Source organism: Ctenocephalides felis, unplaced genomic scaffold (assembly GCF_003426905.1).
Source record: "Ctenocephalides felis isolate EL2017-DRISC unplaced genomic scaffold, ASM342690v1 CF-g0.4_SCAFFOLD_01604, whole genome shotgun sequence".
Taxonomy (NCBI): Eukaryota; Metazoa; Arthropoda; class Insecta; order Siphonaptera; family Pulicidae; genus Ctenocephalides; species Ctenocephalides felis.
The window spans coordinates 55210233-55227966 of record NW_020537758.1 but is presented as its reverse complement, the minus strand read 5'-3'; the positions used below and the strand labels follow the sequence as shown (position 1 = coordinate 55227966).

The window sequence follows — 17734 nt, the reverse complement described above, 5'->3', positions numbered from 1 at the left end:
TTTCAGCCTAACGGCCTAGAAATACATCATTATACCAATAATACCTTAAACCTACTTTATATACAAAAAATAAAAATAAACAGAAAAGTCTAATCAGTGGTTTTTAATAACTATAACGTATAACGTTATAGTTATTAATTAATTATTATAATAGATATAATAGATAATTTATTATCTATTATTCTTAAAAAAAAATATTTGCCATTTTATATAATTTGAAAAAGTACTTTAAACAATACTTATAATGTCGAGGTAGTTATTAAATAATGCGAAAACCACATTAAGTTCTTTGCGTTTATTGCTTCATATATATTTTATTATATAAAAATAAGTCGGCTTTTCCTTCCTGACGATATAACTCCAGAACGCACGAACCGATTTCGACGAATTTGCATTCGTTGGAAAGATCTCGGACTCCGTGATGTTTATAGGAAAGAAAATTGAAGTAAGATTTCAACAGAAAAGCGGAAAACACTCTCTCTTTTTTCAAATACAACGTCATCTCTGATACATAGCATGTACTACAAACTAATATTTTTTGTTTGACTGTAACTCATTGTTCTCTGCTCAGTTAATTTCATGTGGCAAACCGGCATTGTGTTCACTGTGAAATTCGTTTTCTAACATTTCAATTGGAAACCTTCAAATCAATCTCGTGTATTGTGCAAATTTTTATTCAATTTAAACAGCAGACAATTTTTTTCTTCATCTTTTAATCACCAAACGAAATGTTACATAAAATGAAACCATCTGGTGGTGAAACGTAGTTCGCCCGGTTTGCTAGTTAATTAATAATAATGTAATAAATAAATATTTGTACAGATCTAATAGTTTTTTTTTTGTATTTCAATAATAGTTGATCAATATTTTAAAACTGATTACAAATTAAAATTTGTATAAATAAAATCTTTCAGAGACCAAATGAGCAACGATATAACGATAATAAAATGGAAAAATTGCTGGTGTTACAATGTAACTGTTAGTTCATGAATATTTTTTAGTTTTTATTTTTATAATTTATGAAGCTAAGTATTACGTAATATTCTTATTTTTTACATAATGCATAAAATAACTTGTATATATAGCACCAAAGACAAAGTTATGGCGCAGTTATAAAGTGCACTCAATTTATACGTTGAATATAAAATTACGTAAGATTTCCAGAAGATGATGGTTCAAGTTTTAAAATATTAGTACAGTTCTGAGATTATAATATTTGGATATATTCTTTAATATATTAATACCAAAATTTAATTAAGATATAATTTAGTACATTAATAAAAGCTGAACCACTGGGTTTTTCTTTGTAATTCTATGTTATTTGTCAAATTAATTACTCAATATCTTTCTATGTAGACAAATTGTAATTTATTAGAAAATAAAAAAAAACTTTAATATATTAGTTAAAACAATTTGTAAATAAAATTGAAAGAAATTTACAAGAAAGAACTTCGAATGGTTTTTTTTAATTTTTGGGATTTATATTCGTAAATTTACAATGATATGAACCCATACTATTTTTACAAAAATCCATATTGCCTAATAATAAAATCATGTATTGTAATATAGTTGACAACTATTTTCTAGAAAATATATAGAAACATGACAATGTTATATATTTTGAATGCGGATTGTGACAAATGTTTTAATGTGTGTACTAATTCATTATCAGGAGCAAATTTATTTTTGATAGCTTTCTATTAGGATAAAAATGTATCCATAAATAGATAGCTATATTTGATTCGATAAATTGATGATAAAATTTGAGACATATAAGGATAATGAGATAATATAATGAAGATCAGAGATTATTATAGTACTATCTACAGATCGTGCAGCATTTTTTATTAACTTTGCTCTTTTCTTTTGAGAACTAAAAATTTGTTATTTCTACTAACTTACTAAATTTCATCAAGTAATAATAAACCTCTAATAAAAATCTTATCTGTTCTGTGTTATTTCGAATTATATTAATTAAATGCGATACTTGAACATATGGAGCAAAATATATAATTTATTAATATCAATTTCCTGTGTATTTATAATATATGTATATATATATATATATATATATATATATATATTAGTGGCAATCAATTATAACTATAAAAATTAAAATTAAATAAATAGTATGTAATAAATTTTATAGAAAACTTTTATATCAAATTAAATATATATATATATATATATATATATATATATATATACTCGTATATATAAGTATCGTCAACAAGATTATAATAGCATTGCTTGTTATTACTACAATGTTTTCTGTATTGTGTATTTTCACATTGTTAATGAATATATATAACGAATGCAAGTACGGAAGTCATCTTAATGTAAATCCAGCCCATTTATTCACCTAATCAAGCAGTTATCTTAAAGTTCATTATATGTTAATTGAATTTTTTTTCATAATACACGCAGACCATGCCGCATAAGGTCGCCGAACTATCCGGGCGTTTACCCGCGCAACCTGACTTGCACGTACCGAGTGAGACAGCGCGCGCCGCCGCCCGGAGCGCACGCCATGCTCGCAGTACGACAGCCGGATGGTCATAAGCTGCATATCAAGGAACAGGCGCCGCACTATGAACGGGGGCAGAGATTGCTCAGGTTAGTAATAAAAGAAATTTCAATAGTTGTATTTATTTTGATTTTCTAGCATATGACTAATTGACCCAGCGGGTGCGGGCTAGTCCAACTAGTCCCGGGTTTTGATCGTTTGATCTCCGCCTCAGTCATGCCGAGACATCAGACAGCCGATGATTTAAAATTTTTACTTGAGATTATAGATCTGAAATGAAAATTTCTTCTTTTTGGCATAGCTGCATTTAAATACATGCTGATAACTATTAGATTTGATAGTCCAATAAATCTTGGTTACCTTCTCTGTTTGTGTGCGTGTGTGTGTATGTATTGATAACTGATTACGTTCGGAGGTATTAAATGCAACTTATTTCATTTCTACGTGAGATTAGGATATAAAATAATATTCAAAATTTAGTTTTCATACTAATACTGCAATTTATAGTCTGCTTATGGTTACGTGTATGTTATTATTGTTTTGCTTTGCAAATTCAACATGCTTATTACATTATATTTTTTGTCATTTTATAATTTTGTTGCATTTTGCGTATCCATATCATTTATCCATATTATATTAACACTTGTTATTTTCCATATTCATTTGCAATCTTTCAGTGAACTAGATTTTTCTTTCAAATGATTAATGTAGAATATACTATATATATGTACATATTCAAAATCACTGATAAAATGACAAATTTAAAGGTTGTCGAATTATAAGTATCTCAATTATTAACTTTCCGTAGGGTAAGTTATTGTAATGCGCCGATAATCGAAATTGAAAATTTTTACATTTCTCGATGCTTTGAAGGTTTTTGAACATTTTGGCATACCTCAGAAAAAATGGATGTGTGTGTGTGTATGTATGTATGGACACAAATTTCCAGTCAAGTTTTCGGGCGCACGGATCAACCGATTTGAATGGTTCAAAAATCATTCGATTCCTATTGATAGGGAGATGAGCTGATTAGTTTTTGGCAAAGGCAGATCCAGCCGTTGCGAAGATAAAGAGCAAAATGTGCAGAAAATAGAAATCGAGTTTTTAAGAGAACGGAGCATCCGATTTGAATGCTCTAAAAACATTCAATTAGTAATGATTGGGAGAAGTGTATATTAGTTTTTGGCAAAGGCAGATCCAGTCATTTCGAAGATACGGAGCTAAATGTGTAAAAAATGGCAGTTTTTGAGAGAACTAAGCGTCCGATTTAAATGATTCAAGGAACTTTCTGCTTGTCTCAGCAAAATATTTTGGTGAAAAAATTTTTTGTTTTAACTTTTTTTTTCAAAAAAAAAATTTTGTATTTTTTTTTATTTTTGTATTTTGTATATCGAAAATAATTCAGATATTATTTGTAATTCTGACTATAGTTCTAATATACTTTAAACAAATAATTTCAACTTTGCAATTCAGTTTATATAATTCTTATAAATATTAGACAATGTTACAATATTAATAATAATCTATTTGAAAACATTCAGTATTCCTCGAACATTTCGTTACGGTACGGGAAGTTCTAGCAATTTGTCTTAAGGCACGATGCCATACACCCCACTAGTTTATAACTATATTACCTTCAACATATTCTATAACTGATACTTCAAATTTTATATTTTTTCTATTTTATGCGTGTAGATTGTAATTTATTTTAACCAATGATATAGAAAAATATGTTTCTAAAAACTGTTTTTCGCTTTCTTTCAATCATTATAAATTTGTTCTGACAAAATAAAATTCATATCGATGCCAACATATTTTTGTATGTATATATATATATATATATATATATATATATATATATATATATATATATATACATTAATTGACATCGTCACTTAGACTTCGGTTGTGTCAAACATCATTTTTTGTAAATTCCGAATTATAACATATAAAACTAAATGTTTGTTTTTTAGTTCAAAATCATGGCTAATGTTAAAAATATCTAGATCTACTGTACCTTTTTTATTTGTAAAGACCAAACTAGGTCGTAACTATCTATAATTGAAAAATAGATTGTGAATAAATTTAGAGCAGAAATGTCTAAAATAGTAAGTGCAGAAAATAGTAAATACTTCATACATCATATGAAAGAATATGGTAATTGTGTATAGTTGTTTTTATTAGTTTTATAATTAATGGATTATAAATTAATTTTGTGAGCTAGTTCATATTTTCTAATTGTTTTCAGCACCTGTAGCATAGTAATAGCCTAATAATTTTATAATAATTCAATTTAAAATATTAACTATTCAAAAAATATTTTAACAAAGCATGTCTTAATTAGCCAAGTTGACTACAATTTCCTTCAACGCCTGTTGCAATATTATTTACACACGATGCACTTCGCAGATTTATTTTAACGCTATACGACAAATTTCATTAAGCAAACAATTTGCTTAAGACCCAATGAATCTTTGCAGACTATGTACAAAATTACTTTATAATTCTGAATCAACATAATGATGAGTAGTTGGAAAACTAACGTAAAAGCATATCTGCCTGCACAAGATCTTATATTCAATATAATACTACTGAGTAACTTATACTGCTGTTTCCATTATAGAAAGTTGAGCGCATTATACATATCGCAGCGTATGGGGTAACTAAGTTATATAAAAGTTTCGCATAATGTGCATATGTGTTGCAGGCAAAGAATGAGTGTACGAGTATATGCAGCATTTCCATTGTAATTTTATCCTGGCACTACCGAAACTTATTGAATTACAATTTGTATCAAACTGAGAAAATACTAAAATTTGAAAAAGAAACGATTTTACCTGAATTATTATAAAAATAATTATATATTAGATAGATCTTATGGGGATGATTTTTTTATGCTTATAAGTTTCTAGAAGTGGTTCAGTGTTCCAATGTTTTAAACTAGAGTGGAGCTGCTAAGTTATGAATATAATTATATATAAGTAATTCAATCCATAATCAATTATAATTTATCCAAATACAAAACTAACAATATGTCTTAATATTGACTGTGATTTTTAGAAAAGATTCAAAATTATAAAATTTGTCTTATTATCTAGAATAGTACGCAATTCTAGATAATAAGACGAATTTTAACGTCATACTTGTCCTTTACAAAATTGTATAAATTATTAATCATTATAAAATACATGTAAATTTGAAATATGATTGAGTTTTGGAAAATATAAATAATTTAATAACGATTCAAAATACGATTTATATGACAATTTTGGTTTATCCAAAAATAGTATTTTATTTCTTTAATAAATCAATTTTTAAAATATTGGTATGTGACCATATATAAGACAAAAGTATAATTCTCAAGAATTTTGATATGATATGAATTACTCTTAAAAAATTAAATAAAATTTCTCTAATTATTAATTGATATATCAAACAAAAATATGTGAAATTGCAGGGAAAAAAGGACTAAATTAAACAGGTTTAGTAACGTTTCCGCGAACGTTACGAAGCCATAATGTCAGATGTTGAGCATTATTGTCATAGTCTCGGTACATAATCAGTTCAAACGTGTATCACGTTTTGAAAAGTTTATTTTGAGGATGGTTTTCTCATATTTTCTGCAGACTTATTTTTTGTTATTTGTAAGTTTTTCTAATAAAATCAATTAACTTATACAATTATTAATTTTTGTTAACTTTCGGATGAAATGATATACTTACACAATAGACAAAATGAGATAGTACTCTTTCGTAAGCACTTCAGGATAGTTCATTCGAGGCCACGGAAAAAAAATTACAACCTATCGAATGTGATGGACTATTAACTACTTCTAACTTGTTTTGAGATATATCACATCATATCAGTTTCTATCAAAATATAAAATAAATTTAAGGAACCTGGAAGATATTACGATTCACCAGTTAGTTAAGCTTAAATTAGGTAAGAATCTCGGAATTTGAGATACCCAGCTGTACATATGGTATGGTGTAAGCAACATATGTAGGTTTTGAGACAACTTTTAGGTATCAATATACAAGTATTTACAGACTTACAGCTGGGTATCTGGAATTCCGAGGTGAACTTACTATACTTTTCTTCAATTCAATTTCGAAAATTTTATGTGCATGATGTAGATATAAATTCAAATTTTGTCAATTTAATTTTTGCATATTCCAACTAGTTATAAAAAAATGTTATCTTAAAGAGCATCAATACATACATATTTGCATATATAGTTCAATTTACTAGTTACAATAATTCGCATTAACCATGGAAAACTAATTTAGTTAAAAACACATTCCTAAGAGAAAAGGTTTTTCAAACATACTATTATTTCGATTTACGTAAGAATCCTAAACAATAGTTTGCGGAACGACTTTAAATATCTCCTTGATACCAATCATTTTCTTTATAATGTGCCTACTTATTAGAAATCATAAGGTATTTGTTAGAAGTATAAATACACATACACATGCTCCTTGGTTTGTTACCAATAAAAATTTACATGATTATCTTAATATAGAATTTATAGACAGAATGATAAAACTGTTCAATATTTTCTAAAACTCGAAGATCATTCAAATTCCATAGTCACTCAAATTTTTGAGATACTAGTTTCGAAAAAAATGAAAAAGATGTTTCGCAAAGACAATATTCAAGACCATTAACATTACCACATCTTTGAGGACATTAACAGAAATAGTTAATTGCTCATTGAAGTGACAACTATTAATATATTGTATTAAAACCTATCACAATAATTTTATACGAGCGTTTTAAGTTGTGAGTGAACTAAATAGCTCATATATTACTTATTGATTGCTATCAAAAATATAATAAAGCATTAAAAAAACTACGAGTGCCTCTAAAATCAGATCAAAATATTCAAAGAAGGTAAAAAAAGAAAAATGCATTTGTTGCAAAACTCTCTTTTACCGAAGTATGGTTTGTTTCCTTTGGGTTCATATACTAAAGAAGGACCACAAGATTTATTTGTGAACTATCTTCTTAACAATTAATATTTTACTATGTCGTTATCTTATATGTCATTTTATTCGTACTTTATAGACAAACTCAACAACAAAATGTTTTTGTAATTAATTGTATTTTACTAATTAATCAATGCAATCCCAAAATTTGGCAAATACATTTTCTAAGTCATAAATCATCAATCTATATGGACTAATTATGGAGATCGGATTATTAATTCATATCATCATTATCAAACAATCTTTAAAGTTAATATCAGGTATTCACAAACACCGCATTTAAAATTCAAAGTATTTAGAAAAAGTGCTCTCATCGTCGCAAAACGTCGCTCGCATAATTGCATCCATTAAGACAGTCACGTAGTTACTTTGTGAATCAACAACATCCACCATCCACCTGTACTGCACTCCGCCGCCGCGTCACTCCCTTTCGGTTCTCTTTGCTTCCGTTTGCGAGATCATTAGTGGGAGATTCATACTTTGTTATTAAAACGTAACTATGCATGGCAATTAAACGAGTCGTTCTGGAGCCCCGTATTTATATATTCTTGCATACATAGGGATAAACACACGTATTCAAGGGAATCCAATTCTTGTTCAATTAGACAAGGCGCTGATGGAAACTTTTTTTATTGAAGTAAAACTTCTTTAGGCGCGACTAGGGTGTAAATCCGCACAAATGAAACGGAAGTGCGTTACGGCAGATGAGATAAAAGTCGAGTGCCAATGATTTGTCAATCGCTCTCGATGATATCATTTCTATACGGATCGATCGTGATTAGTCGTCGCGTATGTGAATAGAGATCTGTCGTTGAATGCATACCGGCATCAACGATATATGCGTACCGATATCAGCAAGCAAATCGGCATAGATAAATAAACATTTTGAAGTTACATCGTACTACAAATCTTGATTTAATGAAAAATGCTTGAATCAGAAAAATATTTTACCCTGTTCCTTGAAAATAATAAAATAAATTAAATATTTGTACCGTGTACAAATCGTAAGTTTATTGATTTCTATAATATTCGTAGTTTCTATAAATATTTGAAGTTATTAGAGCTGTTAAAAGAATGAGATTATATCGCCAGCGAAAAAGTAAAAAAATTACAACCAGCCAATGAATGTATGCTAATTTTATTTACATGAAGTTCTTCAAACACAATTATATGATGAGTGAAGTTACAAAAACAATATTTGTTTAGGCTTTGTTTAACATAATTTACTATGTGAACGAATATTATATAAGTTATTAATCAGCAATTTCTTCATTTCTCTAATGATGGTTTATTTCTATTTATGAATGACAAACCGATCATGTCATATTTGAAGTATGATTTTAATTACATTTTTGTTTTTAAATATTATACATATTTTTAATGCTTTTATAAATATATAATTAATAATTTATCATTATATAAATGTGTATAATGGTTGACACAAATAAATATGTGCATTACGAGAGTTACCATATTACTAATAAACATGATTCAAAATTGTTATATGACGTATTTATTTTTACTTAAATACCATCTTATACAATAGCAAATAAGTTTTACCTCAATCGCGTTTGAAAAAGTGAAGTAGTTTTAGTTTTTGTTATTTCACATACTGAGATTGTTTTTTCTTCAATTATGAGCATGTTTACAGATGCTTACCAATCTAAACTAATCGTAAATGACATTTTGCTTTAAAGCAAGTTCATGAACTTCTCGACATGTAAGCACAATTCTTAATCAATAAGAAATTATTATATTAAGTTGTGATTTATCAGTATAGCAAATTGCTGTAGAGATTTTTCAGTTCTGTATGAATTTTCCTTAGTTATTTTTGACAAATTTTGAAAATGTTATACATCATTTTCAAAAAACAAGGAAGATTAATCTAACCCTTAACTAAATTTTATAATTTAATCGTTTGAAGTAGGCTTCTAATATTTTGGTATCATTTAGTAAGACCATCAACTCTTTTGCCATACAAGGTTCCATGATTGTCAAATGTTTTTCAACAATCAATTTAAAAAAAAACTATCTGACCGATCGCCAAAAACTAATCAGTATGGTTTCCAAATATGTTTCCAAGAGTTTTTGAATTTGTAAAATATTTCAGAACTAAATTCAGAACTTCTTGCGAAAAGGTGGAAGAAAAATTTTGCACTTTTGTACTATGAAGTAGCTTGGCCGGTCTACGTGCAAAATTAATCAACGCGAGTCTTTATAAAGTTTGGCTTTTGTATTTTTGAATTCGTCGAAATGGCAAAAATTGATTCACAAAGACATAATTTATACACAAACATACTTCTGATAAATTTGTTTTCAAAGTTTAACAACCAGATTTTTTTGTGAAAAATGAACTTCTTCTTTGGGTAGTTAAAAAATAATACTTAAGAATATACGTCCAAAACAAATCTTTTATTATTTAACAAGGTATAGCAGTGCTTGAAGGTTAGCGGATAAAAAGGTCGACTACTGATATCTCAAAAATAAGTAAAATTACGAATTTGTTAACAATATTTAAAAGTAGAGGAAAGAATATGTTATCAGGAGATAAATATATAAATTATCTACCAGCAATGTTATATAATTTATAACCAAAGTAATTTCTTTTATTCTTAGTAGTTTTGATTGTGAGCACTATTGTTATGTTTGAAAGACCAATATAATTTTTAAGTATACGCTATTTTTTATATGTAATATTAGTATTTTTAAGTTAGATTCAACAGTTTTTTCATATAACTTCTATAAAAACTTACTTGTGGGTGGAGTAAAAAAAACCAACTGAACGTTTACCCTTTCTAAAACAACATTTAGAAATTAGTTCTCTCACTTTGTAAATTCGGCACTAATTGCCGCTTCAATTACCATTTGCCTCGTCTGATCACTTTTTTATGTAACGTTTTCGCCACGCAGCCATCAGCTTACTCCCCAAGTCACACGATTCTAAAGTCTCTTAAAAATGATAAATAATATAACTGATTACTTTCGCGTTGATTGTAAGTGTGTCATACCCCAATGCTCTTAGTCTAATGCATCTAATTCTTATCCCACCTGTACTGTCCCACACCAAAGGCAGGTTACTACGTATTTACCGAAACGGGCCGTTCTGTTTCCCTTCAGCTTAATGGCGCGATTTCATTTGCTTCCGCTCCTGGTATAAATGCGACCGTTGTTATTTTAGATGTGCACCCCAATGTAACCTGACGCCTATTGTGTACAATACACCGTATTATTATTAGTCGAACGTAGGTCGTTGTATCTGTAAGTTTAAGCAGAATAGGCAAGCATTTTTCGAGCTTCGAGAAACCCTGTTGATGCTTTGCAGGTGAAAACCGATTTACGTGTAATGAGGTTGCATATCACTTCAATTTAGTTACACTTGGTTGAATACTAGTTGAAGGTTTATTAATTTATGTAATCACAAAATTCAGTATGGGGGTACGATTGTGTCACGTTTTTGATTAGCCATGATTGTGTTAATATACCAGTTAGCTGGGAGAAAAGTTAATCAAATGATAATACCGGTATTTTCGGTATTTGTACATAAGCACTAGTTTATACATAATTCACTAAAGTTCAAATTTCTCCGAACAAATTTATATTTAAATTCCATAATCGCATAAACAGCTATATCTTTAAGTGATTTTATAGGGTAAACAAAAACTGAATATTTATTGCTTTACTAAGAGGGCTTCATACTGTGTTACAATAAATAGAATTCGACGGATAGATAATGATGTTGGTTTTATCTTATGTAAAAATGTAACGGTTTTTTAAGTGACGTTTGTGTCAAAATATTTTATATCATACAGATTACCCCTGCGTAATCTTTATTTTTTTCTAACTTTATATATAATAATTATGATAATTACTAAATATTTTTGCTTCTCATTACAATTATAAAATATAATTTTCCGAAAACGTTTCGAAGCTTGACTATAGAACCATCACATTGTTTTAAATAACAATACTCAACAATTATAGTATCATATTATTTATCTCGATAAAGTATCTGATCTTAAATTAGTGTAGATAAATTATTTTTTTTCAAATATTGGAGTTTATGCTAATTTAATACATCGGATACAGACAATACAGTTTATTATAATAATGTAATATGATGTTTTATGAGTATTTGGTCTTTCTTACTCACAAGTTTGTTTTCGGTGAAAAGTACTCAATATATTCGATACTGATAATGAATTAATTAAATTGAATATAATTTTATTAAATTATTAATAAAAAAATCAACTCATTGTTTTTTTATTTGTTTTTTTTTTTTTTTTTGTTTGGTTGAATATAGTTGCAATTGTATGTACATTTTTTTCATATTTACACTAGTGACAATGTTTATACGTTTGTTTAAGATAATAAAAATACCGGTATTTTACCGGTATTCCGGTTTTAAAATGAACTAGTGGGGTATATGGCATCGTGCCTCAAGGCAAATTGCTGGAACTTCCCGTACCGTAACGAGATGATCGAGGAATATTAAATGTTTTAAAATAGATTATTATAAATATTGTAACATTGTCTAATATTTATAAGAATTATATAATCTAAATTGCAAAGTTGAAATTATTTGTTTAAAATATATTAGAACAGAATCAAAATAAAAATCTGAATTATTTTCTATATACAGACAAAAAAATTCTTTTTGAAAAAAAAATTTAAAACAATTTTTTTTTATAAAATCAATTATTTTGTTAAAACAATCAGAAAGTTCTTTGAATCATTCAAAGACATCATTGGACGCTTAGTTCCCTCAAAAACTACCATTTTTTGCACATTTAACTTTGTATCTCCGAAACCGCTGGACCTGCCTTTGTCATGAACTAATCACCCCTTCTCCGTGTCATTACAAATTGAAAGTTTTTCGGATCATTCAAATCGGATGCTCCGTTTTCTCAAAAACTCGATTCTTATTTTTTGCACTCCTTGCTCTTTATCTCCGTAACTGCTGGACCTGCCTTTGCCAAAAACTAATCAGCACATCTCCCTATCGATAGGAATCAAATGTTTTTTAAACCATTCAAATCGGTTGGTCCGTGCGCCCGAAAACATGGACTAAAAATTGTATCCATACATACATACACACACACACATACACGCACACACACACATCCATTTTTTCTGAGGTATGCCAAAACGTTCAGAAACCTTCAAAACTTCGAGAAATGTAAAAATTTTCAATTCCGATTTTCGGCCCATTACAATAACTTACCCTACGGGAAGTTAAAAATTACCGAAATACTGGTATTGAAATTTTTCATTGGTATTGCATTCCCTAATATGCACCAAAATAGTTAATAACGATTTTGTATGGCCGTAATTTCATAAAAATCTTCGATGTTTTACAATTAATTACGAAGAAGCGGCTTGGCAGATCGTCATGCCAAAATGATTTAATTTTCTACTTCTTTATATAGTTACATCAAATGTCTTTCACGTTTTTGTAATCAGTTCAGCTAAGAATTGGCTCACACACTCACATACATACTCTTTTCAAATTTGATCTCAAACTATTCCGAGTGACTTGAAACGTCGAGAAATCATAAAATTTGCATGTCGGATTTTTTCGTGAAAACATAAAATGTTTCGTGAAGTTACAAACTGTTATGAAATATATCTCTTTGGAATTGACCTAAATGCTTTTAATTTTTTGTTTCTATAGTAATTAATCATGGTGTTATGGCATTTAATCCTTTTAATTCAAAATGATTTAAATTCGTGTTATTCAAATCGATTATTAATTCATGCAGTATCATTTAAGTTTGATTTGCTCTTACTGCAAACGAATGAAATCCTTTATTATTTGAATGCACAAAGCAAAGAATCCATTACCTATTACAATCCATTCGGGGCCGCTAAACGCTCAATCCAATCTGGGAACTTCACCTTTATATAATTCCGCGTCCGATGTTCTTTGCTCAATCCACTTAAACGCGCTCGATTCCCACTCGCCAAGACCAACGGATTCATAGCCGACTCTGCGGGTTAACGAGTCAACCGTTCGTGGAAGTATCTCTAATTGGAATCTTATTAGATGGGTACATTTGTCTCGTGGCCTTGGGATTTTCGTCTGTAGCGAATTTCTGCTTATTCCATAAAAAGGGAGGGATATATAGTGAGGTAAAGGAGACATGTCAATTTTGGCAGTAGTAAGAGCGCCAGTAAAACAACTGTAAAATGTTTATATCCTCAACTCTACAATTTATATTTATCTTCATATTGACTTTCATATTCACATTCAAATTCGTCGTCGTGTTGGTCTTCATATTCGTATTCGTATTTGTAGTTGCATTTGTATTCGTATTCGTATTCACATTCGTATTCGTATTTGTAGTTGCATTTGCATTCGTATTCGTATTCACATTCATATTCGCATTTGCATTCGAATTTGCATTTGTATTTGCATTTGCTTTTGCATTCGTATCCGCTTTCGCATTTGTAATCGTTTTCATTTCCTATTCGAATTCGTATTCATATTTGTATTTATTTTCATATTCATCTTCGTGTTCAAATTCATCTTCATCTTTATATTCATATTCATAGTAATGTAATCATATTCATATTTATATTTATGTTCGTGTTTGTGTTCGTATTATATTCGTATTTGTAGAATACAGTTAGTATTGTGTATTAATCTTCATATAATTTATATTTATATGTGGGAATTTACATAAATAATACAGCCACTATTTGTATTTATTTTCACTGCAATTTTACATTACAATTGTAATATGTATGAAGTAATAATAATGGGTAGTGCTGCCCTAGGGCAGGTCCGTGAGCTGAGTTAAACTCCAACTCGATTCAGGGAAGAAGTAGTGTGAGAGTTTTTCCCATTTCCATTTCACACCGCAGTGCCCGAGATGGAAATATATTTGATATATATTTTCAATTGAAAATGGACATCGCGCTGCCCGATGTCAGGTTGCCAGAGCGGGGAATCGAACGCGCGACCCTGTCCATACAAAGTCAACGCGTTAACGATCTTGGCTACGGCGAAAACTACGATGTATGAAGTAGTATAGATTTTTTTTTTTACAAAAAAAACTGAACTAAAAAACTTTAAATTTATACGGTATTCATTTATATTATGAGGTAGCATTTACCTTTTTGTACATTTTTTCCCGAAGGGGAAGTTTGTGTTTTCATAAAAAAATCCGATTTGCTAATTTTATGTTTTTTCGACGTTTTAAGCCATTCTGAATCGAATGAGACCAAATTTGGAAAAAGAATGTGTGTGTGTGTGAACAGATTTTTTGCCATAAATCGACGTTTTCTCAAAAACGGCTGGACCAATTTCAAAAATTTAAAAGCCATTCGATGTATCTGGATGAGGATTATTGTTCGTCAGTTTTGTGCGATGATCGGCTTAGCCGTTTTCTTATAAGTAGCAGAAAAGTGACAATTTTTTCGTCCTTGTTTTAGCCCGCAATTCTGAATCGATTTTAAAAATTCAAATAGATATTGGTTGGGAATCGTGCTGATTGGTTTTTGGTAGAGATCGGCCGGGCCGTTTTCTTGTAATAACGTGTTAAAAAAAATTTTTTTGACGAATTTTATTATTATTTTTTTACGATAAATACCATAGTCTTATAGATCATACTAAAATATAACGGCCCTACTACAAGTTGTTTAATTTTAAAAATTCGTTAAAGTTTGCAAAAATTAGTATCGTTTTTTTGGCATTTGTCAAAATTAGACCTTTGATCAACGTTTTCTCAAAAACGCCATCTCAATGATGACTATCGTTCGTCAGTTTTGTGCGACTATCTGCCAAGCCGTTTCTTTGTAATTTGGAAAAAAGTGATAAGCCTTTCGTCCACATTAGAGCTCATACTACCGAATCGATTTCAAAAAATTAAAAACTGTTTGGAAGATATTAGTTCGTTATGTGTAATAAATCCACTCGGAATACTTTTAATCACTCATAAGTTAATTTATTTTTTATTAATTAAATAGATTATTTATACATTTCGGGAAGTTTATGTAATTTGCCTCAAGGCAAAATACCAATACCAACTCTATGAATGCCACTCTGTAGTGCAGTAGACTAATAAGTTTGATTTTAATATTGCTTTCATATAACAAATATTCTCATCTATGCTTTTTTTATTAAGAAAATATATGCATAGCAAAATAAATTATATCGAGGATGTTAAATACGATTTTATAGGAAATCAGCATACTCTATTATTTCACAATTCAATAATTCCATAATGTGAAACGCTTCTTTATATTTCTCAATAATATAAGGTGCTTATCATAACCAGATCTGTTTATGTTGCTTTGTAATAACACATTTTCGATCGCTTGTAGTTAATGGCCGATCAATAGATTGTAAATGAAAGTGTATTATTAATAAGTTGATAAAGCGTTATATAATAAATTTTATATAAGTCCATTATATCTATCAGCCCTCTCATTAATTTTCGTGAGCAATGTCGACCCACGGACATGGTCCTGTCAAACGAAATGATGATTGAATAGAAAGATTGATTGCAAGCGAAAAGGAACACGGAAGGACGACATCGCCCCTTACGGATTATTAATTCACTTTTCAAATTTCGTATTTAATTATGCTCTTTATTCATAACAGAAATGCGTTCATAATCATTAAAATCGTGTTTTTACTTAGCATAAACTCCAATTAGGACATGTTTTTGACGCCGAATTATTACGTTAATATTATTGTTTATTAGGTGGCATGAATGAGTTAATGCTATTAATGATTGAAAGATTTCACATAAATCTTCAAATAAAAGTATATGGTTGTCAACAACGTAAAGAAAGTTAACCTTGAAGAAATTTGGAAAAAATATTAATTGAACATAAAACCTTCAGTATTAGAAAATGTTACCAAAGCTTAATTACATTATTTGCATATGTTACTTTATTGCCATTTAAATTGTTGCATTTTTACAATGTATTTAACGAAATAAATGAAGTTTTTAATTCATAGCAAAAAGTTAATTTTAATATATTATCAATAACTACTCTTCAATTATCACCACACAAATAATTATTATTTATCAAATTATAAAAACTCAAATTATGATGAAATAAAAAATAATCAAAGTGTTGGGTCAAATTCTTTCCACAGAAAACAGATTTCTGGCTTGATTGCTTGCTAGATTCGAAAAGGTATTTCCGCACGTGATTTCTCAACTTTGTCATTGTATTTAAACTTTCCGATGTTTCAAGAGGATGTTGTATGCAGGACGTGATGAGACTAAACTGCATTCGGCTTTTCTAGAATTCAAACAATCACACCCGCATTTCTTACTGTGTAGAAGTGTAAATAAATACGTTAACCCGAGATTTGACAATAAAGTTTTTAGGTTCTGATTGTATATAAAATATCGTTTATTTTTTTCAAACGTAAGCAAAATTTTTTCATACTAATATAATTGGCATATGATTGATATGTTCATTTGTAATATCTATGTTTTAATTATAAATAAATATTAAATGTTTCACTATGAATGCAATTTATAAAAAAACTTGAATTCGTAACTATGCAAATTATAGGTAAATTAATTTACCTATTATTTTCACCATCGTTGATACTAGCTTTAAGATGAAAATTCTACTCTTTGCTCTTTACTAAATAGGCTTTATCACAAAATTTGAGTTAACATAGAAAACCAAACGATAACTTTAATTGCTGAGTCAGAATTATTAAGAGTAGGGAAGCCTTAACTTATATTTAAATATTTATAAATATAAGCTTGCAATAAATTTTTCTTAATTTTCATTCACACATTAAATTTTTATATTACGGGTTATAATATGTAGAACAATTGACTAAAATACTAATAATTGAGCAAACATTTAGTTGTATACCCTCAGCCAAGTAAACGTGAATTTGAATTCTCAGCCAAGTAAACGTGAATTTTTAATACTTTCAACATTAATAACGATTTCATATGCATATTCTAATCATCATTAGCTTATCAAATGTAAAATTGATGGTAGATTCTCATATTTTTCAATCTACATCACAGCCAGGCCACAGTGCTATAACACAAAATGAAATTGCGGGGCCAATTGTCTTTGACAGTTCAATTAAAAAAAAGCATTTCAAATATTTGCAACTTCTAAAACAAAATTGACACAAAATGTAAGAATACAAAACGCCAAGAGCAAATTTGTTATCTGCTAGTACAAAAGCAAATCTATCGTTATAAACTGTGTCTATTGAACTATT

At 28.9% G+C, this 17734-nt stretch overlaps 1 protein-coding gene across 1 annotated transcript in view; it reads left to right on the top strand.

Annotated features, from left to right (window-relative positions):
• The window catches only part of LOC113373955, a 199406-nt gene that overhangs the window by 149638 nt on the left and 32034 nt on the right, over window positions 1-17734 (top strand). Inside the window, exon 5 of the mRNA XM_026614219.1 lies at window positions 2428-2616. Coding sequence (XP_026470004.1) covers window positions 2428-2616 — 189 coding nt within the window. The remainder of the gene's footprint in view (window positions 1-2427; window positions 2617-17734) is intronic.